Below are 22,647 nucleotides of genomic sequence, written 5' to 3'. Positions count from 1 at the left end.
ATTCAAAGCTCCGCGCCGGTAGCTTGCGCGCGTGTGAACCCTGTCCGAGTGCCCCACGTGATGCCACGGCATCTTTGACGTCCAGCATTGAGTCGAGCACGCCCTTCTTCCGCCCTTCGTTTGCCGCGTCCCAATGAGCCGTGCCAGATGAGTTGGACTCTGCTCGAGCGGTTCATTGAATCCGAGCACTTCAACAGCGACCCGTCGCTTGCCGTGGCCTATCTGGCGTGAGTGTGGCTTCACCGCAACCCCCCCGCACCCGCCGCGAGGCGCGAAGTCGAGACTAACAAGAGGCCGCAGTCGGTATGCAGACCATGTCGGAATCCACTATGTGCTCTGCTCGAAGCTGCGCACGTTTGCGTACGAGGAGCTCGAGTTCTTCCTGCCGCAGTACGTCTCCGTCCCTGTCCCCGTCGCCGTCGCCGTCGCCGTCGACGTCGCCGTGGCGCACGCGGCGGCCATGGCACAGCGCAGCCGCTGACCACGAGGACGACCTGCAGGCTCTGCCACCTGCTCATTAGCATCGACAACGAGTCGATGGCGCTGGAGGAGTTCATCATCGACCTGTGCGAGGAGTCCGTCAACGGCGCGCTTCTGGTGGGCGCCCCCCCCCCCCTCCCCCCTCTCCCCATCGAGCCGCATGCCCACACACGACCATGACCTGTAGTAACACTGCCGCAGACCTTCTGGCTCTTCCAGACATATCTGCACGACCTCGCCGCTGCGCCCACCTCGAGCGCCTTCAAGACATGCCGGCGCATCTACAACCGCGTGCAGCGCATCGTCTTTGGCGCCGCCGAGCCGCAGCGCCGCGAGCGCATCAAGGCGAACGTGCTGCCCACCACGGTGCTCTCGAGCCTGGTGCTGGCCAGCATCGCCGCGCCGTTCCTGCCCGCCCACGCCGGCCCGCTGGCCATCGCCCAGGCCCGTAAGCCGCGGCCCGTCGAGGACATGATCTCGGACAACGTGCAGACCAGCAAGGTCGGCAGGAGCAACACCGTCGCGGGCGGCTCGCCGCGGCCGCGGCCGCGACGGACAGTCCAGGGCCACTCGGACCCGGAGGACGGCCGCGCCTCGAAGTCGCCTGCGCCGCGCTCGAGAGATGCGAGGGACGCAAGGGACCTGCGACGCCAGGCCGCCCGCCCGCTGCATGCTGCCCGCGGCGCTTCTGCCCAGCACCGCCCTTCGCTGCTGCTCGTCGACGCCGCCGCCCGCCTGAGCTCGTCCTCCCTGCCCGACTTCGGCAACGCCAGGGCCGCCTCGCCGCTGCCCACGCCGCCAGCCACCGCCGGGCTGGGGCCCCACATCGACCGCGCCTCGCGCAAGCACTCGGCCCCACAGCACCCGCCCCGGCCTCTGACGCCCACGGCGCTGACCCGCGCCCAGCAGGTGCGCTTGCTGCGCTCCAACTACTTCCGCAACGAGGCGCAGTTCCTGAGTGCCCTGGAGGACATCTCCAGTCGCCTCGTGTCGGTGCCGAAGCCCGCGCGTCTGAGCGCTCTGCGTGCGGAGCTGGCGCTGATCGCACAAGACCTGCCCGCCGAGGTCGACATCCCGCTGCTCTCGCCGCCCACGCTGAAGGACGGGATTCCGTCGCAGAGCCAACATCACCGGATTGTGCGCATCAATCCTGCCGAGGCGACGAGTCTGAACAGTGCCGAGAAGGTCCCCTATCTGCTCATGGTCGAAGTGCTGAAGGAGGACTTTGATTTTGATCCGCAGTCGGAACAGAACCAGCAGCTGCTGGGGAAGCTGATGCTCGAGAAGGGCACGCCAAGAAGGCGCTTGTTCGACATTACAAACGCAGAGCGGTTGGCACTCGACAGGACACCACTCAGCGGATCCGACAGCGTCTTCGAGCCGGCGACTGGCGACCTCGGCAGCACTGCCTTGATCGCGGACATGGACGAGGACGATCTTGCTTCTGGATTGGCCAGGGTAGCGTTGCCACCGGGCACCGCCAACGGCAAAGCTGCAGCACCCAGATCGTCCAGCGGAGCGAACACGTTGTCGTCCACGGCGGCATTGTCCACCCCGCGCACATCGGACATGGAGATTAGCCGTTCGAACAGTCCTGGCCCAACGCGGAAAGCAACGCTACCGCTGAGCAGGAACCAAGGGCCGGATCAGCCAGACTTTACGGCGCTTGCAACACACATGCGAACGGCGGCTCAGATGCTGGCGCAACTGGAAGCGAGCGGCTCGAAGCGGCCCAGGACTGAAGTGGCAGCGATCAAGGCGAAAATCATTGCGAGCATGCAGACGCTGGAGGAGCAGAATTTCATGTCAGAAGACTCAGCGCCGACATTTGATGCCATCATGGCAGAGTCAGATCCAACGGCAATCATGGCCGAGCCAGAAGATCTCGAGGAAGGCATGGCGGTGGCCACGAACTCGGGGGCTGGAGCAGCACGCATGGAGAACGACTTGAAGACCGCTGGCATGCGCCGGAAGGGCGATCGCGATGACCCCTCCGCAGCAACGTTCGGTGAAGAGTGGAGCGCAAAACGCGAGCGTGTTCGCCGTTCTTCGCCCTATGGTTCCATGCCGAACTGGGACCTGATCTCTGTCATTGTCAAAACGGGCGACGACCTCCGGCAGGAAGCTTTCGCGTGTCAGCTCATCCAAGTCTGCGCCAAAATTTGGGACGAGCACCGGATTCCCGTCTGGACGAAACGCATGCGCATCCTCGTAACCGGCGAATCCTGTGGGCTGATCGAGACAATCACCAACGGAGTCTCCCTCCACTCCCTCAAGCGCTCCCTGACCCTCGCCAGCATAGCTGCCGGCACCAACCCGCGCAAACGCATCTCGACACTCAAAGACCACTGGCTCAAGACCTTCGGCGAGCCCGACTCGGAACCCTACATGGCGGGTGTGGGCTGCTTCACGCGCTCCCTCGCCGCATACAGCATCATCTCGTACGTGCTGCAGCTCAAAGACCGCCACAACGGCAACCTCCTCATCGACAACATGGGCCACATCATCCACATCGACTTCGGCTTCATGCTGTCCAACAGCCCCGGCTCCATGGGCTTCGAAGCCGCGCCCTTCAAGCTCACGCAGGACTACGTCGACGTCCTCGGCGGCATCACGGCGCCCGCCTTTGACGAGTTCAAAGCCCTGTGCAAGCAGGCCTTCCAGGCCCTGCGCCGCGAGGCAGAGAGACTGATCATGCTTGTCGATCTCATGGGCAAGCAGAGCAAGATGCCGTGTTTTGCCGCGGGCAGCGCGAGCGTGACCAACAGTCTGCGCGCACGCCTGATGCTGCATCTGAGCAAGGAGGAGGCGGAGGTTTTTGTCGACGAGCTGATCGCCAAGAGCGTGGGGAGTTACTATACCAGACTGTAAGTTTTCCACAAGGATTTCTTGACGCAGCGCGGCTAACGAGTTCAGTTACGATACCTTTCAGTACCGCACGCAGGGCATCTACTGAGCGCCGGGTTCGGCACGGGGGGGTTGGATAGCGCAGCAACGCGGTCGTTTGGGCTGGACTCGCATCGCTTACATTATAGGAGTAGCCGTGAGGCCCGGAGCAAAGGAAAACATTGCAATTACACTAGCACAACATAACACAACACAAAGCAGAGCAGAGCAGAGCATCCACGCCACCAGCCCGTCTCTCACTCGCGTCCAACACCAGCGCAAACCCGCTTCCCATCTCTCTCCGCCGCACACAATCCCTCTTACTTACTTCGCCACACCCACACCCGCTTCCTCTCCCCTGGCCTCCCGCTTCTCACGCCCCCTCTCCACCAACCCAGCGCTCCCCACCACCCCACCAACTCTCTCCATGACCCTGCCCAGCGTCGAATCTACACACACGTCAGCATCCATCCATCCATCCGTCCACATCCCTCAAAATCCGCGTCAACCCCGACCCCGATCACAATCAAAGCCGGTAACTGAGCAACTCACCCTCGTCCCGCGCGAAACTACCCGTCTTATTCCCCCACCCCGCGCCCGCCGTGCTCGCGCTGCCGTGCGTGTGCGCGTTGCTGTACGGCGCCGAGCCGTGGCGGCCCTGCGTGTCGAACCGCGGCGCGCTGTCGTCGTTCGAGTCCGAGTGCAAGGCAACGGGTGCGTGCTTAGTCTCAGTCGATGCGTGCTCAGTCTCAGTCGATGCGTGCTCAGTCTCAGCCGATGCGTGCTCGGACGCTGCGCGCTTGTTGCCGAAGCCTGCGCCGTAGGTTGGGGGCTGTGCGGGGGGTTAGTTGCGGGACTGAGGTGAGCTGGGTACGCACGCTGTGCGAGTCTGTCAGGTTGAGACGCGTGTGCGAGTGCTCTTTTGCCAGGCTTTCGGCGGTGGGGTCGTGTGCGGTGCGGTTCCCGTAGCCTGCCATGTTGTGCGTGTGCGGGTGAGTGATGCGATGCTTCAGCGGCAAGGGATGAGAAGGAGTCGAGGTGTATTGGCTTGGTACTCTCTTTCATTTATATATGTACGGAAGCGGAGTGGCTATGGCCGGTACTGAGAGATGGGCAGGCTCTGGTGGAAGATGTCGAAGCCACATGAAGTCACTGTGCTGGGGGGAGTGTCGGCTCGTGCGCATACTGGCTGCTATCGAAGCCTCATAAGAGGTCGGAAGGAAGGGCCAAGGTGTGCTTGTGTTCTTCCGATGCGCTTGTGGGTCTGGGCACTCGGTGGTGCAAGGAATTGATTGACTTTGTTGCAAGCTCGAGAGTGGAGTGCGGCTCTCTCAGACAATTCCGCAGCTTCTGGGTACTCTGCTGGTGCATTCTGACTCTTTGGAGTACCATATTGAGCCCATACGGTGTACTGGGCATTTGCCGCGCATGTTGAGGGTGAAGTCGATGGTCTGGAGTAGGAGGTGAGGATGCTCCTATTCGTTCGATGGGGTGTGCAGAGGGTTGCGATAAGGAATAGCTGACAGCCGAAAGCAGCCAATGTCTGCTGATCCAGATAAGGCTAAAGATGTTGCGTCACTGTAGCTTCCCCACACGTCTAGACCCTTGAGGTCGCTCAGTGTTCAGTCTCACGTGCTGCATATTCGCTCCAGAAGCACCAAAGCACCGAATCCAATGATGGGCCGTTGAATGCAGATGAGAAAGAGAAAGCCTCACCGCACATACTTGGACTGTGACAACATGTTAGCCAGCTCAAACATCACCTTTAGATCGTGCCAGCTTACCATGAACTTCTTATGGAAGTCGGACCGCAGCATGTCGTTGATGAACTCCTTCTTCTTGTTCCTGTCTTCGGTCCCACGAGCTTGGTTCTTGAAGACAACATCGTCGTCCCATCGACGCTTCATTGCGAAGTCGTTCTTGTTCAGCAGGGGATTGCCGCGCGCTACATCAATCTCACGCTGCTCTTCCTCTTCTGCTGCACGTTCCCGCTCTTCCTTGGCTTTGGCCTCGGCGCGCTCCTTCTTGATCTTCTCGAGTTCGCGCATCAGTGCGGCGGTTTCATCTTCTTCATCATCGTCACTGTCCAAGATTAGCAGAGCTCGGCCACGTGGGATCAAGGGACCGCTCACTCTTCATCGCTGCTGTCGCTTTCCTCGCTGCTATCGTCCGCGTCCTCGTCCCTGTATTTCTCAAGCACTTCTATCCGTCGCCGCTTCGCAGCCTCCTCATCTTCAAAGCCTTCTACGCCTGCTACATCTTCGATCTGGCGCTTCGGGGCGCTGCTGGAGTCTGCGGCAGCCTCCGGCTCGACGTAGGTGCCGTTCTTCTTCGCGTAGTGGCGCGCCTCGGCTTCCAGGAGCTCGGCGCGCAAGTCGCGCTGGTACCCGTCTGCATCTCCGCCCTGACCGGCTTGTCTGTGCTTGAGTGTTGTGTGTGCCGGAAGAAGACGCTGGTGGTACGCAGGACCGCGCTGGGCTTCTTTGCCGCGTGCGGGATCGAACGTCGGTCTGTGAGCGGTCGTCATGTTGTAGATGAATTGTTCAAGTCGAGGCGGTGTTTGCGTGTGAGGTTTCGGGAGTCTTGCGCGTGGTTGACGTTGAGCATGAGAGAGTGAAAGTGGTGCTTGCTGAACATTGAGAAACCGCGCTCAGGCCGTCGGGGATGGTTTCGCCGACCCCGCTGCTTTTTCAGAGCATCACAGGGACCTGACATCACTACCTCAAAGCCACGCAGCGGTGCGACTGAATCGAAATGCCTCGTGAAGCCGAGATCTCTATCAACGAGCGCGAGTTCATCAAGCAAGCGCTGCAGGAGCAGATTCGTCTCGATGGACGCGCATTCGACGCATTCCGCTCTCTAGAGCTCACTTTTGGCGAAGAATATGGCGTTGCAGATGTGCAGTTGGGCAAGACGAGGTAAGCGTGTCTGGTGCTTTGATCCTGGTGCATGTCAGACTAACCTTCACCAGAGTTATTGCCCGCATCTCAGTCGACGTAGTCACGCCAGCACCGGAGCGCAAGTTCGATGGAGTGTTCCAGATCGTCACCGAGTTCTCGCCCATGGCCTCGCCGGCTTTCGAGGTTGGGCGACCCACGGACGCTGAGGTTATCCTCTCGCGCATTCTCGAGAAAGCGATCCGCCGCTCAAACGCCCTCGACACCGAATCGCTCTGCATCATTGCTGGGCAAAAGTGCTTTGCCCTTCGCGCCGACGTACATATCATCGATCACGACGGAGGGCTGATCGATGCCTCGTGCATTGCTGTTATGGCTGCGCTCCAACATTTCAGGCGACCGGACGTACAGGTCGAGGGCGAGAAGGCCATTATCCTGAGCGTACGCGAGCGCGAACCGATTCCTCTCTCAATCCTGCATCAGCCGCTCTGCGTTACCTTTTCATACTTCGAAGAGGGCGAGATTTACTTGGTCGATGCAAACATCGCTGAGGAGCAGGTGCGCGATGGGCAGGTTATCATCACCATGAACAAGCACGGTGAAGTCTGCCAAATTGCCAAGTACGGAGGCGCAACCATAAATCCATTGGCTATCCTACACTGCACCAATGTTGCGCTGGAAAAGGTCAAGCAAATGACCAAGTTCATCCAGCGAAAGCTTGACGAGGATAACAACAGGAGGAATCCGAAGAGCTTGATGAATGAGCTCAGTGCTGAGAACGCAAGAGAAAATGCAGCCATCCCAGGCTGAGCAGTCACAGATGCACGTCTTACACATCACGACGCATCCAGCCCGCCACTAGCACTCCAATGCGCCGACGCATCAGCCTACAGCAACGCGCATCACTTCGCCCGGCGTCCGGAACTGCTTGCTCTTCTGGGTAAGTTCTGTGTGGGTACGGTAGTGCGACGATGCGGTGGGTCAACGCCCGGAGATCGCGCAGAGCTCCGGGTAGGGTGAAAGTAGGCGCAGTCTTGTGAAATGCAAATACTCGGGGTAGGCGTACGACAATCCCAAGCAAATGCGGGGACTCTGGAGGCAGGCAGGGTTCCAAAGTAGCCATGTCGAGTGGTCACAGAGCCATGCTGCAAGGCAGCATTCAATGAAAACACTCGCTCGTACATACGTTTGGTGGTACGGGGAGTCGAATTCTGGATCGTGCGAGCTTTGACATAAAAATGATGGTGCTGACTATGCAGCGGTCCATGGACCCGACCTGTCATGACTTGGAGCCAAGCACCCCTGCACCTTGCAGGCGTCAGCAACACCATCTCGACCACATCTCGTCCAGATGCATGTGAAATTGCTTGATCTGAGCACCGGCCGAGCGCAGTATATATACTTGGCCGTAGCAGCACAATGAAATTAAGCTTCAACAACCGAATTCAGTGCAATCACCTCATCGACGCGCGATCTCGAGCACTGCGTCATTTCGCGACTGACGTCGTTCGCCCAAGCTTCACGCCTGTGGCACAGCTACTTGTCCAGCAATTCAAACCATTCCAATCACATCGCCCAAACTCGCGCACTACAACATGTCTTCAAAGCTAGTTCCTTCAGACCCGGCCAAGGTCATGGTCATCCGTGAGGTCGTACCCAGAACCATCACAACATTCTCCGTCCCGTTCTGGCGCTTCGGCAGGATAAAGATCGGAGGACGAGGCACAGTCGGTATGAAGTCGTCACTTACAACAGCTTTGCACAGCTGATACGCATCTCAGTACGCCTCCAATCCGGGTCGCTCGCCGTCTTCTCCCCTGTCGCCCTCACAGACGAGGTCAGAGCCAAAGTCGCCGAATTAGGAGAAGTCCGCTACATCTGCGCGCCAGACGCCGAAGTACTTACTCTCCGCATCGGTACCCTTACAGCCACTGACACTCACAGCACCACATGTTCCTCGGCCCCTGGCACTCGGCCTATCCGCAAGCCCAAATCCTCGGCCCCGAGACCCTCCCCGAGCTGCGCGCAAAAGACAAATCAAAGGAAGACGTCCCCTTCACGCACCTGTTCCGCGCCTCGAAGGCACTCGAATCCATCTCCCCCGAGTTCGACGCCGAGTTCGACTGGGAATACGTGCACGCGCACGCCAACAAGGAAATCGTATTCCACCACCGCCCCACCCGGACCCTCATCGAAGCAGACTACATGTTCAACAGCCCGCCCACCGAGCAGTTCAGCAAGACAGGCGTGGACCCCAGATCGGGCCTGCTGACTAGGATCTTCGGCGCACTGACGAGCACCGAGGGCAAGGCGCTGGCGCAGCAGCGCATGATCTGGTGGGGCGTGAGCGCGTCGGATAGGAAGAGTTATGCTGCGAGTACAGCGCGCATCAACAAGTGGGACTTTGACAGGCTTATTCCCTGCCACGGCGATGTTATTGAGACGGGCGCGAAGAGTGTCTTCCAGAAAGTGCTGAAGTGGCACCTTGACCTGGCGAGGCAGGAGGGGTTCAAGGATTCGTAGACGCGTTGCTGGCATGAGGGTTGAGGCGTTGAGGAGAGTGGGTCGCATTAGCGGGAGTTGAAGAGAGCGAGGCGCTGTGAGATGATGTGTGCTCGGAGATGTGATACCGTTTCCTACTGTCTTCATATGTAAAACCACTCTAATACCAGACCGTCGTCAAAATCGTACTGGCTGATTCTGCCTCCCCACAAGCTTCTCGCTATACGCTCCACACCGTTCACACCGACTACTCAGCCCTTCCTTCAGCGCTCCACCAACACATACCCTATCAACGACGAAGCTCTCCTTGCTCTCCACGGCATCCCAGACTCTCAGCCCATCGATCGCTTCCCTCCTACTGCGCGCTTTCCTCCAGTCCTCGAAGTCCCGCAAAGCAGCCCAGTACCCCTTCCCCAGCCTCCTCGTATGGGCCAGCTAAACGCTGTGCTGGCGGTGCTTCAGCGCGAAGTACCGGCCGTTGATGATTGGGGTGAAGATGTATTCGACTGCCAGAAACGGTGCCTTGATCGCGTTGATAGTGCGCTGCACCCAGGGGCGGAGTTGGCTGTCTGGAGGGCTCGTCATGACGGGGGGCGGAAGTCGCAGCGCTCGATCTTCGAGTCTGTAGGAATACGAGTAGCACCGAGCACGTGAATGTCGAGAGTGCGAGCGTAACCATTAGCCATGCGACAGTCCTCATCTGCGTGATCGCCAGTCCTCGCTCAATACGTGACCCTGTACTCAGGCGGAACGAACACCAGCCCCAGGCCCTCGAATACCTTCTTCTCTGCGTCTTCTGGTGTTCCGTCTACACCGTTCTCGCCCTCGAGTAGTATCGCTTCGCCGTTGCTGCGGCTGCGGATCCCACTACTATCGAACTTCCAGCCCTTGACGGCCTTCGCGTACCGCCTGAGGTCACGCTGGAACGTGGTACCGCCGCTCCAGCCCATGACTGCGCAGCCAACGGTTCTCCAGGGCGCAATGATGATGTCTACCCTGCGGTGGATGTTGGGGTTCTTGGCCTTTGGGTTTGCCTCGAGGTCTTGCTCGCGAGTCGGCCACGCCGGGTCTTGCCACACGACGAGCGCTTTGTCCAGCGTGTCGAAGCCCACGCCGTGGCCTTTCGTCGAGCGAAAGGGCAGTGCGTGCTGGCCCCTTTGTGTGTTGGTCAGGCTCATTGTTAGGGTGTGCGTTATCCACTCGTCGGCCTCTAGGGATTCGACGATCTCTCTGATCAGTCCGGCGGTGGATTCGAGATCGGGGTGCGAGATAATCATATCTACGTCGCCCGAAGCTTGCTTGCCACGCCGGTAACCACCCGCGATGGTCGCCGTGATGCGGTCATCCCGTAGCTTGACAGCGTGCTGGCGCACGACGTCTGCGATCTGCTCCACCTCTGCTCGGGGAATTGGATCCAAGAAGTCGTCGTAATACTTGACGCCAATCTGCTGTACGCGATCCAAGTCATTCCATCCAAATTCGACTATGTCATCGAGCTCGTTCCAGTTGTTGTCATAGAAGAAATGGCGCGCAGTCTTCGCACCAACGCCCCAGATGTCGTAGAACGAGCGCAGGACTTTCATCGCTTCGTCGTCCTCATAGTCTTCTACTGCCTGGATCTTGCCAGTGTTCTTCCACTCCACGAACAGCACGGCTGTCTTCTCGTCACATCCCGGGAGCTGTGCGATCTCACGAGGGTGGCTGAGTCTGTATGGGTAGGCTGCGATTGCAGCTATGATGGTCGAATACGCACGAACGCCTATGTCATCATCGATGAGCGTCCTGGCAGTGCGAATCTTCTTCAGCTCGTCGAGGAAATCTTCGTTGGGGCCATTCGCGGGTGTGAAGCGCTGACATGCGTACTTGATCCTTTTCTTGACCCACTCGGGTGGTTCAGGTGTGTCGCTGTCAGTGCCATCATACTCGCTTGTGGTTTGCTGTAATAGGTGCGCTGTAGCCGAGGCGAATGTAGGTTTGTTAGGTTGCAAGGTAGGCGCGAAACTCTTGCCCTCGAATCGACGAGTGCCATAGCTGGGACCGGTTCGATAAGGTCGATAGTGCAATTTTGGCGGATTCTTGGCTACATCTGCCTTCGCTCTGTCCAGAATGTCCCCCTCTTCGTCTGGGCGAGTCGCCACAAGGGTCTGAGAAGCAGGTGCGCCTCTAGGCTTGTTTGAAGGCAGTGGCACCATAGGTCTTGGATTGACCGATTTGGGTCGCCCGCGCACTCTACCGGTGTACACTAGCTTGTCGTTCAAAGGCAGTAGGTGGCCAGCTCGCACGCAGTCTTCCAACCAGTCGAGCCGTATCACCCAGATAGTGTCTTCCCCTGTAGGATTATCGAACAAAGACAAGACTTGCGTAGATGTCGCATCGAGTCCAGAACTCTCCTTGTGTCTGGTGGTGGATCCGTCAATAGCATCGTCTTCAGTAGCAGAGTCATCAGCCCCCGCTCCGTCCAGATTGGCCCGACTCCTAGACACTTTCCGCCTCTTGCTCGTGTAATCACTGGTTTTGACAGGACTAGCAGGCCGTTTTGGTGCGACACTCTCTTCAACCGTAAGCCTCCGAGACCGAAGTTCAAACTCGGCCCTCCGTTTGGTCGCCACCTTTCCGATGAAGATCTTTGCTCTCGAGGCGTCGGTAGTGAATGGCGCCTCGAACCGACGTAGCGTTTCTATCAGGTGCTTCTCGTCCTCGTCCTTCAAATGCGCTGACAAGATGGCAATTGTCGGTAACCTACTCAGATCGAGCCCAAGGTCCGAGATCGTAGAAGTCGGAGAAAGGGATCCGTCCCTCAGGTTCGGATGGTGTTCACTATGGTCCATAGCTAATGATACTATCGTAGCGGTTCGGTAAGACCAAGCAAGGGAGGTGTCAGGACGTATCTAAAAAGCGCGTCCTCAATCTTCGAAAGTAACAATGTGACTGGTCATGCATCGTATAATGCACCAAGAAGAATGCGATAGCGTGTTGAGTACACAATGTTCAAAATGCGAGGCTGAAGCTGAAGTGCGAGTGCGACGGAATGACGACACGGTGAGGTTGCTCACGACGCGACGCCCCAGGTTGTTTCTGGCTAGATCTCTTTTGGCATTCTTAAGGGACCACCTTTCCAGTCTTCCACTCTGCTTATCCTGCACCCCACACCAACTATTGACAGCAAGCGAGGGACGACCTCAACACCTTTTGCAACTAGCGAGAACGTCCGCGGTGTAGTACGCGGACAAATGTCACTATCACAGACCGTGCTTGATATCGGACGGCCCACTTGCTTCTCGAAAGACTCATCATCAATCTGCGACATGTTTCATCTTAAACAGCTGGCCAATGCTTTTCCCACACTAATCTATGCTCTATCGGGAAGGCCGCAGCCGGGACGCGAGTACACACCATCGCGCATGAAGCTCTTCTTCTATCGCATCACGATGTGTAACCTGGCAGCACACCACGAGCTCTACAGTCTCTGAGGGATGCAGTCTGGCCATCAGATGCTCACACGAGGTTGCAGTGCGCCCTTGCGTGTCAACGCCTTTTGACCATCCCTAAATGCGTTTCGCGACGCGCTCTCACATGCCCTCGGTAAACGAGCATTCTGCGCCAATCGCTGTCAATGCGGAGGATGAGGAATTCTGCAGCTCTTCTACCATTCTGCCTAGCCAGCATTGCTTTGGCGCCCAATCAATCGGGCCAAGATGGCGCAAACGTGGGAACATGATTCTCCTTGCGGCTGATCATTCCTGTTCTGATTGCCAGCCGTTGTTTCACATTTATCCGAGGGCGCGAGTCAAGAAACAGATATATAGTAAGGCGGCCACGCATGATGCTGTTTCTTCAGGCGAATTGATTTCCGGCCCCTCCTACCTGGACTGTAGTGATATCGACTCCGCGTCTGTTGACTGCGTGCCTTTCGTTCTTATTCTCTCATTACCCTACTTTCGCTTTTCTGGAATTAGCGTTGACGCCTGCACCGTACCCATCAGCACCTTATCCAACATCCAAATCCATCTTACTACGATACCACAATGCGTTCCTTCATCTTGATGGCCGTTATGGCTCTCTTGGCTTTCGTCTCCGCCATGCCGATCACACCTTCGGCTCCCCATCTGTCCAAGCGCGCTGAGCAACTCCGACTTGAGGGTTTGCGCGAGGTACGTCCATTGCCACGAGACATGATGAAATTACAATCTAATTATCCCCAGTTTGACATTGCCGAGCGCCTCTCAGCACCAATCGTCGACTCTGACCAATTCGAACCCTTCATGACTCGCTTCCACAACAAGCTTTCTGCCATGATCGACTCGTTGGCAGGTGCAGACGAGGAAGCCTTCGACGTTGAGGGCGACGTTGCACCTGGGTCGGTCGAGGCTCCTCAGATGCTCCCCAAGGCCAGCACACGTGGATCCAGCATTTACCGATCAGTATGCGCACTCTTCCACGGTGGCGAGGATGACTTGGGCTACGAGGGCAAGGAGCTGCAATGGCGCAGGCCTGAGGGCATGAAGCACTGGGGCGGAGGTCACTAAACCATGGTCGTTCTGGTCGCTCGTTTACTTGCTCATTATCATTCTTATCTGATAGAAGATACAATGCAATACCCATCATGTCACATCCATGATGCGGATCCAACTTGTCTTTGCTTTTTGTCGTGTTTGCAAGTGGCTGTGTTGCTGTTCAGCATGTCGACATTGTGCAGGCTTCGAGTAGGTTCTTAATGCAGAGGATCCAGGGAAGCTAATCCTCGACCCGAACCCAACGGATGGTGAATTCGGACAACCCAAAAGATAGCCCATGAACGTATAGCGAAGTTGTGTTTTCCGGTCCAGAGACTACAATCTCCTCGCCACTACGCTCCACACAATACGCTGAGAGCACTACGCCGTCCATCCATACAGCCTCTCGTACAACGACCTACCACTAGCCGCCGTGTACTTTGCACACCACTACCACTACTACGCCCGGTTCAACCTCACGTGAACTCTAATGTCACGAGAGACGTACCAGCAGTGCTTACGGATGCTCCTCTAGCCCTGGAAGCTTCGACTACCCAGGTGATCGTCTGTACCGACGACCAGTGCTATGTTGTACTGCGACCGGCCGCTTCATGTTCAAAACCCGACATCGTGGACCACAAACTCTGGGGATTGCAAAGGGCCGTACCAAAGCCTTCAACAGATAGTGAAAGATTTCCACCTTCGAACGGGCGGTCTCGAACGCAGGCTTAATGGTTTCGAGGATGAGACCGAGTCAATGATGGAAGGTTAGCGACGCGGTGTTAGAAGAATAGATCATATCTTTTGGTGTGTGTATGAGGTGGTCGATCTCCTCCTGGGGTTTGGTAGCTGTAGAGCACTGCATACAGCCTCCATAGAAAAGAAGCCTTTTGCTATCGAGAATTGCTTCTGCAGATGATTTGGAGACGGTGATGAAGCCAGTGGGAGTCGCTACTAAGTGTTCGACTTGAACTTTCGATACCCGGAAGCAGAGTTCCAACGACATGGGGGTGGGAACTGCAAGATGCTTATAGTCTTTAGTAGCGGGCTCTTTAGATCGGCAATGATCGTTCAAGCCATCATCTGTTGCTATTGACGGTATGACTACCCCCGGGCTGAAGCATTGACTCGGTTCCTGTAGGCTTCTGCCGTCAACGGAGTTCATGGTTGCACTCCTTGAATGACAGCTTCGGCATGTTTTCTAGGAATCTCACACAGCCCTGGAGGTCTTCGCACATTTGCAATGCTCAATGTGTAGCGAAGGCTTTGGGGAAAAAACCCAGTGGTTCAGAGCACTCGAGTAATGCTTGAATGCTCGGAATCCTAGAGTGTTATCGTAAGCTTGTAAGGCTGCAGCGTTTCCATCAACTCCAAAGTGTCTGATTGTGCTGCAATCTGCCCTCATCGATTTCCTTGAGTTTGCGACACCAGTACCCTCATGCAAACTTAGGGTTTGAACCTTAACGTGTCTTTGTGCTTTTCCTTCCCCATTTAACGTTATTGTTGCATGACTGCGCCAATGAGTAATTTCCGCGCTTTGTTACAGCTGTAGGTTTCGCCTCAGGCGACGGCAAGGAAAGTCGGCCTGTGAGCCGGGATAGTGGCCGGTGCTGCAGCTCAGTCACCGATGTTTGCTTCTGTCGGCGATGCGACATCTACCGAGATCAACGCCTTCACAGCCTTCTCTGATTTGCGGCGCACAGAGTGGCTGAAAGCGTTGGCGTTGTCATGAGGGTTGTGTTGTGCATCTGACAAGGAAGGTACCTGACTTCACGAGGCGATCCTCGCCGTTCTGAGACTAGCCAATACCGGCCAATAATTGAACATGCACAACGGATGAAATCGATATAGAAATGACGAAGGAGTGACTGAAGGACATAGACAAGCGACCGTTTGGGGAGACGTTTCATGGTCCCGACGTGATCAGTGGCACGACATGCGCCGTGCGACTGTGAGCGGAAGTTTAGAGGCAGAGCAAGACACAGCCCTAGAGCTGGTCGAAAGGTTGAAGGTGCAACGGTCACTATGGCTCTGAACTTCTCCGTGCTACTGTACTGCTCAATAGATAGCGGTGAGGCTACGGGCGAGCCACGATGGCTGAAAAAGGTATGAGTGAGACTAGCACCCCGCAAAAGGGTCTACGCAGTCGACGGCTGATAGGCGACCGGCAAGCCTTCTGGAGCAGCGGGTCGGCGCATCCAGCGGGTCGGCGCATCTCGCGAGTGGGTGCAGATAGGTGCAGCTGAAAGGAGTGCAAGACGGAGAGGTGCTGCACGGTGCTGCAGGTATATGCAGGCTAAGGCAGGCTACTGCGGCAGCGCGAGACCAGTGTGGAGGCGCTGGAGGGCATCTTGACGCGGCATCGACAAGCATCGGACTGCATCGAGAGATGAGGTGTGAAAGGCTGTCCACGCGATTCGTGTAATTGCAGTACGGGGAGAGTGGTGGCTGCCGTGGTTCGGAGGTGAATGCAACGCCATTGGCTGGTGCACGCAGAGGGCCTTGTGTTAAAACCGACAAGACCCCGGCTGCGATGCAGTCGAGGCCCAGCCTGAAACCCAAACAACCTCCTGCACCAGGCGATATATCCACCGCGGCGCCCTCCAGTTCGTGTTGCCTGTCACCGTCAACGCCGCGACACTGATCCCGGTTTTTGGAGGCCCGCCCATTCTTACTGTCGAGTTGCAGTCATTGAGAGCGGCTTGCAGCAACAGAGATACGGATACGAATGCGGACAACGTGCACGCGCGCCTCACGTTCCTCGTCGTAGCCGTCGCCGTGCCAGCCACACCGCCCAAATTGCCCAAGTATACAGGCCATTGTGCACCGTATCCCTAATCGCAACTACCCATGACTATGAAGCGCAAGTTCTCCTTCAACTTGGCGCCCGTTGTAAGCATCCTATTGCTATTCGGCATAGCCGTGGTGCCCTAACACCGCGCAGAAGATTCCCGGCAAGACGGGCGCCGCCAAGGAGAAGACGCCAGAGTCCACGCCGGCGCAGGCCCAACCGCAGAAGGAGTCGCAGTCACACAGGAGGCATCATTCGAATGATGTTTTCCCCCATCTCGCCGCCTATATCAGCCGCCAGCCGCTTGACGCCCACACAGAACGCGAGCTGCGCGTGGCATGTCGCCTCATTCTGCAGAACTTCAAGCCGTCCGACCATGGCATGGAAGACACTGATCCCCGCCTGGACTTTGGTGCAATGAACAGGCGCAAAGGCGAGCAGCAGAAGACTGCAGCAGGTGCCGCAGGTGCAAACGATGTCAGGGTTAGGATGCCTACAGGAGCGCCTGTGGACCTGAAGACTGCCCTCGAAGCCAGGAGATTACGAGCAGAGGCAGAAGCAAAGAAGGCTGCACAAAGCGCCTTGCCTGTTCGCACCAAGTCGGCTCGACAACGATTCGACGATGCCTTTTCTGATGAAAGAGGACGCTCTGCGGCAAAGAAGTACACCACTGTAAAGCCAGCACCTACGGAGACCACAGTGCAGAGGGGACGTTCTCAGCGCACCAGACAGGAGTCTGGCGATGCTGATAGTCTCGCCACACCCATGACCGGCTCTACCACCGACGCCTGCTTCAATCAGGCATCGACCGCACCCTCGTCCGCGGCACTCACATCAGGACGCACATCTAATCGTCATTCTCGCCAGCTGGAACCAGCGGCGATTGCAGACGCTCAGGCTGCTGAGTGGATGCGGAAGGAGCTTGAGAGGAGGAGACAACAGAACGACTCCCCTCAGCAATCACCTGCTACCGCCGCTCGACCACCAAGCCGTGCGCGCAGTATTAAGAACAACATCAAAGAGTATATTTTTCCGGGCAGCACAACTGTGTCCCGAGCTCCCTCTCGAGCACTGAGCCGGACACAATCTAGGGAATCTTTAGCTCTATACGACGATGATGATGTCGAGCCAACGCGAACTGAATCTCAGCGCGGCTGGCGAAGTTGGGGCTCAAGAATAAGGGTCAACTCTAGGAGCAACAGCAGACCAGGAACGAGGGGTCGTGACGCTGAGTCCGATCGTAAGAAGTCCGAAGTAAACCTCAATCGGGAGCTGCCACCTCTGCCTAGCCTTGATTCCTGGAAGGGCGAGGTCAAGCCACAGCCAGAGCTGTCGAGTTCGCACATCGCCAGCGTCATGCGCGCCCAAGACAAGCAACAAGGCCCATTCTCGCCAACACGAAGCCATCACAGCCACAGGAGAAGTGGGTCTGACACTCTTGCTGTGCAATACGCGCAAGCTTATCCCCAGAGTCCATCTGCACACAGCCATCGATCGCCCATGTACAACAAGCAGAGAGCAGACTCGAAAAAGAGCTCTCCCCGACCGGACCAAGGCGAAATTTCCCAAGTACTGACTGGCTGGTCTGCATCGGCTGGGAATCTAGCGCCCCGCAACGGCCACGTTCGTCACCAGAGCACCGATATTTCATCTCTTGGCAAGATGAGCATGGAGCAGAACAGCTTCCCGCGGACCACCAGCGTGGACACTCCGGATCAACACGCATTTCATAATGTAGAGAAGCTGCAGAAGACTCAGCAGCAGAGCAAATTGAAGAAAGTGTTCAGCGGATGGATGCTGAGGAAAGAGAAGAAGGTGGACTGGATGTCCAAGGTTGAGAAACAAGGTGTAAAGGAGGGTGTTCTTGTGCAGGAAGACCACACACATGGACCCGCGGCGCGCTACTAGAGATTGTGCACTGGGACCAGGCATTCTGGGTTTCCTTTTCTTGTTGTACATTTTCATGATTCGGCATGGCGTTGGATACACAGACACGGCCGGTCCTCTCAGTTCTATTCCCATGCTTGCATACACTCATCACTACTATACTAATCCTTTCACGAAGTAATGCGTAATGCGCCATGAGCTGTTCTTTATGCTAGCGAGCAGGCGCGGCATGCATTGTTTGCATTCTATCCGAATCGAAGAAGCTAGATTCAGCATCCGCAATCATTGTGTCGTTTTAAGTCCCAATCTTTGCTCTTAGCTGCCACGTTTAGGCAATATGTGTTCGACAACTTTCAGGCCGCGGGATTTTCCGTGATAATAAATAGACTTTACTATGGTTGCAGCCCGGAATGTTGCCAAAGTTGCTTTACCTGCCCGTTGCTGCCGTTGGGCCGTTGAACGTTTCAGCTCTTGCAGGGTTCTGGGTAGCAACAAACGCACCCCAGCGCAAGTAGATGGACTCAGCGGTTACCACTCGATGAAGGGCGTACAGCGGCTGCCTGTGGTGACTAAATCATCTGGTGCTGAGGATTGATGTTACACACACCCTTAAAATCAGATCGATTGTCTTTAAAATGGCGTGAAGGTAATGACACGTGACGGCAAAACCTGCACTTCCTCAAACTCCAGTCTTACACCTGCGCCTGAATCACCTTCTCAATGACCAAAATTTCCAAAAGCCGTCAATAAATCGATCCCGGCCCAATGGCCACCTTCACCTATGCTTCATTGCAGTCACCGTGAACTCGACCATCATTACAGCCATGGCCATTACAAATAGACGCTGTCGGTGACGCCTGACTACAGCCTCAGCTGCGGGCTCAGATACCTCTCTAACATGCTACGCCTCACTTGAAGCAGTATGGTACAGGCAGTCAGCCACAGACACCCGCTTACTCTACGATAACCACACGACAATCATTGCTACTGACACTCATCCGCCATTGCCACACAGAAGATACGTACCAGACTCGATCAGGTACGCAAATCATGAAACACGTTTCCACTCGCTCTACGATCACTTTTACGTCGCGCCACCCTATCGCAGAGCTCTAGCAATCAGCAAGACGATCGTGATGTGCAAGGTAGTGAAGCACTGGTATGCGTGCCGTCACGGATTTCGACTTCAACATTCAAAATGTGGAGGAACCAAGCACAAGAACACAAGAACTGGCTTGACGACCGCTTGCAGGTCCGAGGCGTACCTCAACTTCGTGTTCGCCGTGGCTTGTGGCCCTTGTCAGTACCAGGCTTTCGAAGGTGGATGGAAGCGAAAGCTGAGGTTGGCAGAGATCTTCCTGGGGCGATTGAAGGAGATGCGCTTCCCTGGCGTTCAAGAGGTGAATGCTTTGGTTGAACAGCTGAAGGACGAGTTCAACACTGCCACATGGAATACACGAACTTTGTTCCCACATGCGCCCAAGGAGCACACTGTTCGAGTCAGTCTTGGACACTTCAAGAAGGCGCCGTCTCCGCTTCGCAGAGAAGTATTGCCTGAGGACATACCGGAGCAATCAAAAGTCAATGGACCTGATCATCCTGACTACAAATACGACTACGGCTACATCGAAAGCACTGATCCACTTCATCCTGTCGATATCAAGTACACCCACCCACTCAACGGTGTCGACGCTAGTTGGATGCTCAATCACTTTTCGCCCGAAGAGTTTGAACAATCAGGCGGCGATGTTGGTTTCGATGCCAACGAGGTCGATACAGCGTGGGTAGGTAGCCTGGAGGAGGACACAGGTTCGATAGATGGGAGTGAGGATACGCAGGATTGGTCATTCGAAGCTGCGAGACCCACTCCATCACATATTGAACGAGACACGGCACCTGGCCCGTCAGATCGCGTCGCGTCGGATCACGTCGTGTCGATGCACGCACATACCGAAACACACGCCGAAGACGAACAACAACTGGCAGAGCGTGTGTTACATTCTTTCTGGGGATTCATTGACGGGAGCGCTGTTAACGGCCGCATGTCGCAGACCGCTACGTCCACTTTAGGCCAGGACGTAGACGACGCCTTCAGAGACCTGCACATCCCAGTCCCACTGCGCGAGTTCAAGAAGCCTCAGACAGGCCTACTAAAGCCGCCCCCAACACCTCCACGGTTTTCGACAGACAGATCCTTTAATTTTGACTTCACGACATCGTCTCCACCATCTTCGCCCAAGGACGCAGCCTCACTGCCTTCTGTCAGGTCCGAACCACAGTCTCTCGACTTTACCTCGCGATCTGCAAGAGCTTCGGCATTCAGTCCGCAGCTTCTACGATAAGTGGCGTCGACGCATCAGTCAGATCAAGGACGTTGACAGGGCCAAATATGACAAGGAGCTGCTTTTCTTGTCCAGATGTGAAATCAAGGATGTTGAAAGACCGAATGGGCGCTTTGTGCTGGATCCGCAACGACCACAAGATGGCGGTGCGAAGACTGGGTGGTGCAAGTGATGGCAACTCTTTATAACGTATGTCGGCGATTGTCTTTGGGCGTACGGTAGACTTGGTTCAAATCAATTATCATATTTCAAGACTTGGGCGTGTCAGTGACTGAAAAGCAGTTTTGTATCGTGTATCGTGTAACATTATCGTGGGGTATTCGAAGGGATCTAACGCTATGCTACTCCTGACCATACGCGGCGAGTTCTCATCCTGAAAAATAATTCGGAACTTGTGCTTTCGACGAATGTCGATTCGCTATCAATGCTGTTATAGGGAGCGATTGTACCGTAGGGTGGGCTGTTTGTGGCAGGGACCCGTGGCACTGAAATATGTGGTGCCGGCCATTGCTCTTCGTCAATTTTACCTCTAATCCTGAACGTACTGAGACGCTGCTGAGTGTCTTCGCCATTTGCACCGGGGAGGCCTTCACCTGGCCCTTGATTCGCGAGATTCGAATTCAAGCGCGTGCTGCCCATGCCGTGATCTTCCTTCTAATGATTAAGTTCTCAACGCCAGCTGTCGAGGCACGACTCATCGATGCCTGTATCGCACTGGATGCAACTTTGGGAGCGGAGCGGTGAGCAATGCTTCAGCGTGTCAGCAAATCTCCCAAGACAACGGCGCTAGGGTGGTAGGTAGAGAAGGTGAGTTGCTCATGACCACCTTTCGCCACCTGCCCGCATGCCCCCAGCACCGCCGCCAATGTCGAAGAAGTTGCCGTCAGGTGGCCCGCCGTATCCGCCCATCATGTTGCCCACTCGGCTCTTGCCCTGGCTCTTCGCATTCTCAACAATCTGGCTCTTGCGACCCAGTTCTTTGGCTGAAGACACAGAGTTGGTGATAGATGCCAGGAGGTTCACCAGCTGGACATCGGATGCCTCTTGTTGTGACTCGAGAGTGAATGCCTCGGAATCTGGCGGAGCGAGAATGTTGAGACGGGCCAGCGTGGCTGAGATGCTGCGGAGAATGGTATGGTCTAGCGGGAGTGAGGTTCCGGTGTCTGCAGCCGCGTTGTGGGGTATAGATGCGTCCGAGAGGTACGATGGTGGCAGTGCGTCTAGGTAGGCGCGGAGAAGCGCGACACGGCGACTGAGCATGCGAACAGCGTTCATCTTTGCCGTCAGTGACGAGAGTACTGCAAATTGTCAGCGCATATTGACCATATCCGGAACTTGGGATCACTTACTTTCTTCGTCATCTGCGTCCAGCACTGCTGCCTCGTCGATAGGCGCATCCTTCTCGCTGTCCTTCTCCTTCTGTTTCCCTTTGCCCTTCTTAGAGGCACTCTCGTTGGCCTTGGAAGTCTCAGCTGCCAGAGCAGAGGTCTCAACAGAGCCCTCAACAGCGGTGGCGTTACCTCCTCCACGAGCAACAAAGTCCACACTGATCATCTCAGCCTCGCCCGTCTCGACCGAGTAAACCAACTCCCTGAACTTGATGGCCTTTGCGCGGACTGCGCCATCGATGTCCATCGCCTTGTCGTTGGGGTCATTGGGCGCGTTTTCCGAGAGTGACTCGTACAGAGTCAATGGTAGCTTGCCCGCTGCTGTTGCTTCCGTATATGTGCGCTCTGGATGGAAGAGCAAAAGGATAGGTGAGTCGTTGTATAACTCTGTAATGCGCGAGTGGATGGGTAGAACGTGGGCACCCGGCCCTGAGGCTGAACCGAGTGTGAACCAGCCGACCAGGTCGAGTTGGGGCTGCTTGTGCACTTCCTTGACTATAGAAATGGTCAGATTGCCCGTGATGATATGTTTTCAGATCACAAGTCGACTCACAATCTTCTAACCGCTTGCTGAACCACTCGTCATCGAGTGTGACCTCACCCTCCGCACTCGAGTTCAACTTGGCTTGGAAAGCCACTTCCATAGTGACTTCCTGGCCATTTTGGGCGCCAAGGATAGCCCCAACAACTGGCCCTGGCTGTTGTCGCAATGTGTGTCGTGATATACAATCGGTTATTGTGAGGAGCACAAGCGGGTGTAGCTGAACGATAGGACTCGTGTCTGACGCTCGCAAGGTTGAAAGCAGTGGGTTTTCGCTGCCCCCCGCCATCTTAGTGGTCGTAGTGTGTGGGCGGTGGGTATGGGAATTGAGCGTTTATCACCGCAATCGGGTGGCTCTGATTGTGGTGGAGAGCGGCGTTGGAGGCAACAGCGGCCGCGGGGAGCTTCTAGAGCTTCGACCGACGGACCCACAAGCCCCA

At 56.3% G+C, this 22,647-nt stretch overlaps 11 protein-coding genes across 11 annotated transcripts; 7 read left to right on the top strand and 4 right to left on the bottom strand.

Annotated features, from left to right (window-relative positions):
- Nucleotides 1-147: 147 nt before the first annotated feature.
- M421DRAFT_7749 (uncharacterized protein) lies at nucleotides 148-481 on the top strand (the record flags this gene model as incomplete). The annotated part of the gene is made up of 2 exons (XM_033597328.1): nucleotides 148-227; nucleotides 301-481. 2 exons carry the CDS (start codon nucleotides 148-150, stop codon nucleotides 479-481), a joined length of 261 nt encoding a protein of 86 aa, XP_033445987.1.
- M421DRAFT_423570 (kinase-like protein) lies at nucleotides 164-3,810 on the top strand. The gene is made up of 3 exons (XM_033593511.1): nucleotides 164-597; nucleotides 682-3,347; nucleotides 3,397-3,810. The coding sequence occupies exons 1-3, from the start codon at nucleotides 538-540 to the stop codon at nucleotides 3,434-3,436; spliced, it is 2,766 nt and encodes a 921-aa protein (XP_033445986.1). The 5' UTR covers nucleotides 164-537; the 3' UTR covers nucleotides 3,437-3,810.
- On the bottom strand, nucleotides 3,691-4,343 carry M421DRAFT_7747 (uncharacterized protein; the record flags this gene model as incomplete). The annotated part of the gene is made up of 3 exons (XM_033597327.1): nucleotides 3,691-3,815; nucleotides 3,919-4,198; nucleotides 4,245-4,343. 3 exons carry the CDS (start codon nucleotides 4,341-4,343, stop codon nucleotides 3,691-3,693), a joined length of 504 nt encoding a protein of 167 aa, XP_033445985.1.
- A 735-nt stretch (nucleotides 4,344-5,078) lies between these two features.
- Nucleotides 5,079-5,893, bottom strand: M421DRAFT_103038 (Cwf15/Cwc15 cell cycle control protein; the record flags this gene model as incomplete). Its single annotated transcript, XM_033586863.1, has 3 exons — nucleotides 5,079-5,096; nucleotides 5,151-5,448; nucleotides 5,499-5,893. 3 exons carry the CDS (start codon nucleotides 5,891-5,893, stop codon nucleotides 5,079-5,081), a joined length of 711 nt encoding a protein of 236 aa, XP_033445984.1.
- Nucleotides 5,894-5,957: 64 nt separating this feature from the next.
- M421DRAFT_236697 (uncharacterized protein) lies at nucleotides 5,958-7,119 on the top strand. Its single transcript, XM_033588452.1, has 2 exons — nucleotides 5,958-6,284; nucleotides 6,338-7,119. The coding sequence occupies exons 1-2, from the start codon at nucleotides 6,121-6,123 to the stop codon at nucleotides 7,071-7,073; spliced, it is 900 nt and encodes a 299-aa protein (XP_033445983.1). The 5' UTR covers nucleotides 5,958-6,120; the 3' UTR covers nucleotides 7,074-7,119.
- A 739-nt stretch (nucleotides 7,120-7,858) lies between these two features.
- M421DRAFT_103036 (uncharacterized protein) lies at nucleotides 7,859-8,786 on the top strand (the record flags this gene model as incomplete). The annotated part of the gene is made up of 3 exons (XM_033586862.1): nucleotides 7,859-7,994; nucleotides 8,045-8,160; nucleotides 8,208-8,786. 3 exons carry the CDS (start codon nucleotides 7,859-7,861, stop codon nucleotides 8,784-8,786), a joined length of 831 nt encoding a protein of 276 aa, XP_033445982.1.
- Nucleotides 8,787-9,487: 701 nt separating this feature from the next.
- On the bottom strand, nucleotides 9,488-11,593 carry M421DRAFT_7743 (Nucleotidyltransferase; the record flags this gene model as incomplete). The annotated part of the gene is made up of 1 exon (XM_033597322.1): nucleotides 9,488-11,593. One exon carries the CDS (start codon nucleotides 11,591-11,593, stop codon nucleotides 9,488-9,490), a length of 2,106 nt encoding a protein of 701 aa, XP_033445981.1.
- Nucleotides 11,594-12,389: 796 nt separating this feature from the next.
- On the top strand, nucleotides 12,390-13,398 carry M421DRAFT_423566 (uncharacterized protein). The gene is made up of 2 exons (XM_033593510.1): nucleotides 12,390-12,916; nucleotides 12,968-13,398. The coding sequence occupies exons 1-2, from the start codon at nucleotides 12,791-12,793 to the stop codon at nucleotides 13,289-13,291; spliced, it is 450 nt and encodes a 149-aa protein (XP_033445980.1). The 5' UTR covers nucleotides 12,390-12,790; the 3' UTR covers nucleotides 13,292-13,398.
- A 2,412-nt stretch (nucleotides 13,399-15,810) lies between these two features.
- Nucleotides 15,811-18,340, top strand: M421DRAFT_423565 (uncharacterized protein). Its single transcript, XM_033593509.1, has 2 exons — nucleotides 15,811-16,150; nucleotides 16,203-18,340. The coding sequence occupies exons 1-2, from the start codon at nucleotides 16,109-16,111 to the stop codon at nucleotides 17,955-17,957; spliced, it is 1,797 nt and encodes a 598-aa protein (XP_033445979.1). The 5' UTR covers nucleotides 15,811-16,108; the 3' UTR covers nucleotides 17,958-18,340.
- Nucleotides 18,341-19,072: 732 nt separating this feature from the next.
- Nucleotides 19,073-20,450, top strand: M421DRAFT_69272 (uncharacterized protein; the record flags this gene model as incomplete). The annotated part of the gene is made up of 2 exons (XM_033596598.1): nucleotides 19,073-19,745; nucleotides 20,245-20,450. 2 exons carry the CDS (start codon nucleotides 19,073-19,075, stop codon nucleotides 20,448-20,450), a joined length of 879 nt encoding a protein of 292 aa, XP_033445978.1.
- Nucleotides 20,451-21,094: 644 nt separating this feature from the next.
- Nucleotides 21,095-22,310, bottom strand: M421DRAFT_7739 (uncharacterized protein; the record flags this gene model as incomplete). The annotated part of the gene is made up of 3 exons (XM_033597314.1): nucleotides 21,095-21,576; nucleotides 21,628-22,161; nucleotides 22,220-22,310. The coding sequence occupies 3 exons, from the start codon at nucleotides 22,308-22,310 to the stop codon at nucleotides 21,095-21,097; spliced, it is 1,107 nt and encodes a 368-aa protein (XP_033445977.1).
- Nucleotides 22,311-22,647: the final 337 nt, after the last annotated feature.

This window comes from Didymella exigua (assembly GCF_010094145.1).
Source record: "Didymella exigua CBS 183.55 unplaced genomic scaffold M421scaffold_27, whole genome shotgun sequence".
In the NCBI taxonomy this organism is placed as follows: Eukaryota; Fungi; Ascomycota; class Dothideomycetes; order Pleosporales; family Didymellaceae; genus Didymella; species Didymella exigua.
The sequence above is the reverse complement of the archived record's forward strand: the minus strand, read 5'-3'. Positions and strand labels throughout refer to the sequence as shown.

Coding starts and splice junctions, on each gene's coding strand:
- M421DRAFT_423566 (XM_033593510.1), top strand. CDS start 12,791: ATGCGTTCCTTCATCTTGATGGCCGTTATGGCTCTCTTGGCTTTCGTC. Junction 12,917..12,967: donor GACTTGAGGGTTTGCGCGAG/GTACGTCCATTG, acceptor AATTATCCCCAG/TTTGACATTGCCGAGCGCCT.
- M421DRAFT_423565 (XM_033593509.1), top strand. CDS start 16,109: ATGACTATGAAGCGCAAGTTCTCCTTCAACTTGGCGCCCGTT. Junction 16,151..16,202: donor CCTTCAACTTGGCGCCCGTT/GTAAGCATCCTA, acceptor AACACCGCGCAG/AAGATTCCCGGCAAGACGGG.
- M421DRAFT_423570 (XM_033593511.1), top strand. CDS start 538: ATGGCGCTGGAGGAGTTCATCATCGACCTGTGCGAGGAGTCCGTCAAC. Junction 598..681: donor CCGTCAACGGCGCGCTTCTG/GTGGGCGCCCCC, acceptor ACACTGCCGCAG/ACCTTCTGGCTCTTCCAGAC. Junction 3,348..3,396: donor GGGAGTTACTATACCAGACT/GTAAGTTTTCCA, acceptor TAACGAGTTCAG/TTACGATACCTTTCAGTACC.
- M421DRAFT_236697 (XM_033588452.1), top strand. CDS start 6,121: ATGCCTCGTGAAGCCGAGATCTCTATCAACGAGCGCGAGTTCATCAAG. Junction 6,285..6,337: donor GTGCAGTTGGGCAAGACGAG/GTAAGCGTGTCT, acceptor AACCTTCACCAG/AGTTATTGCCCGCATCTCAG.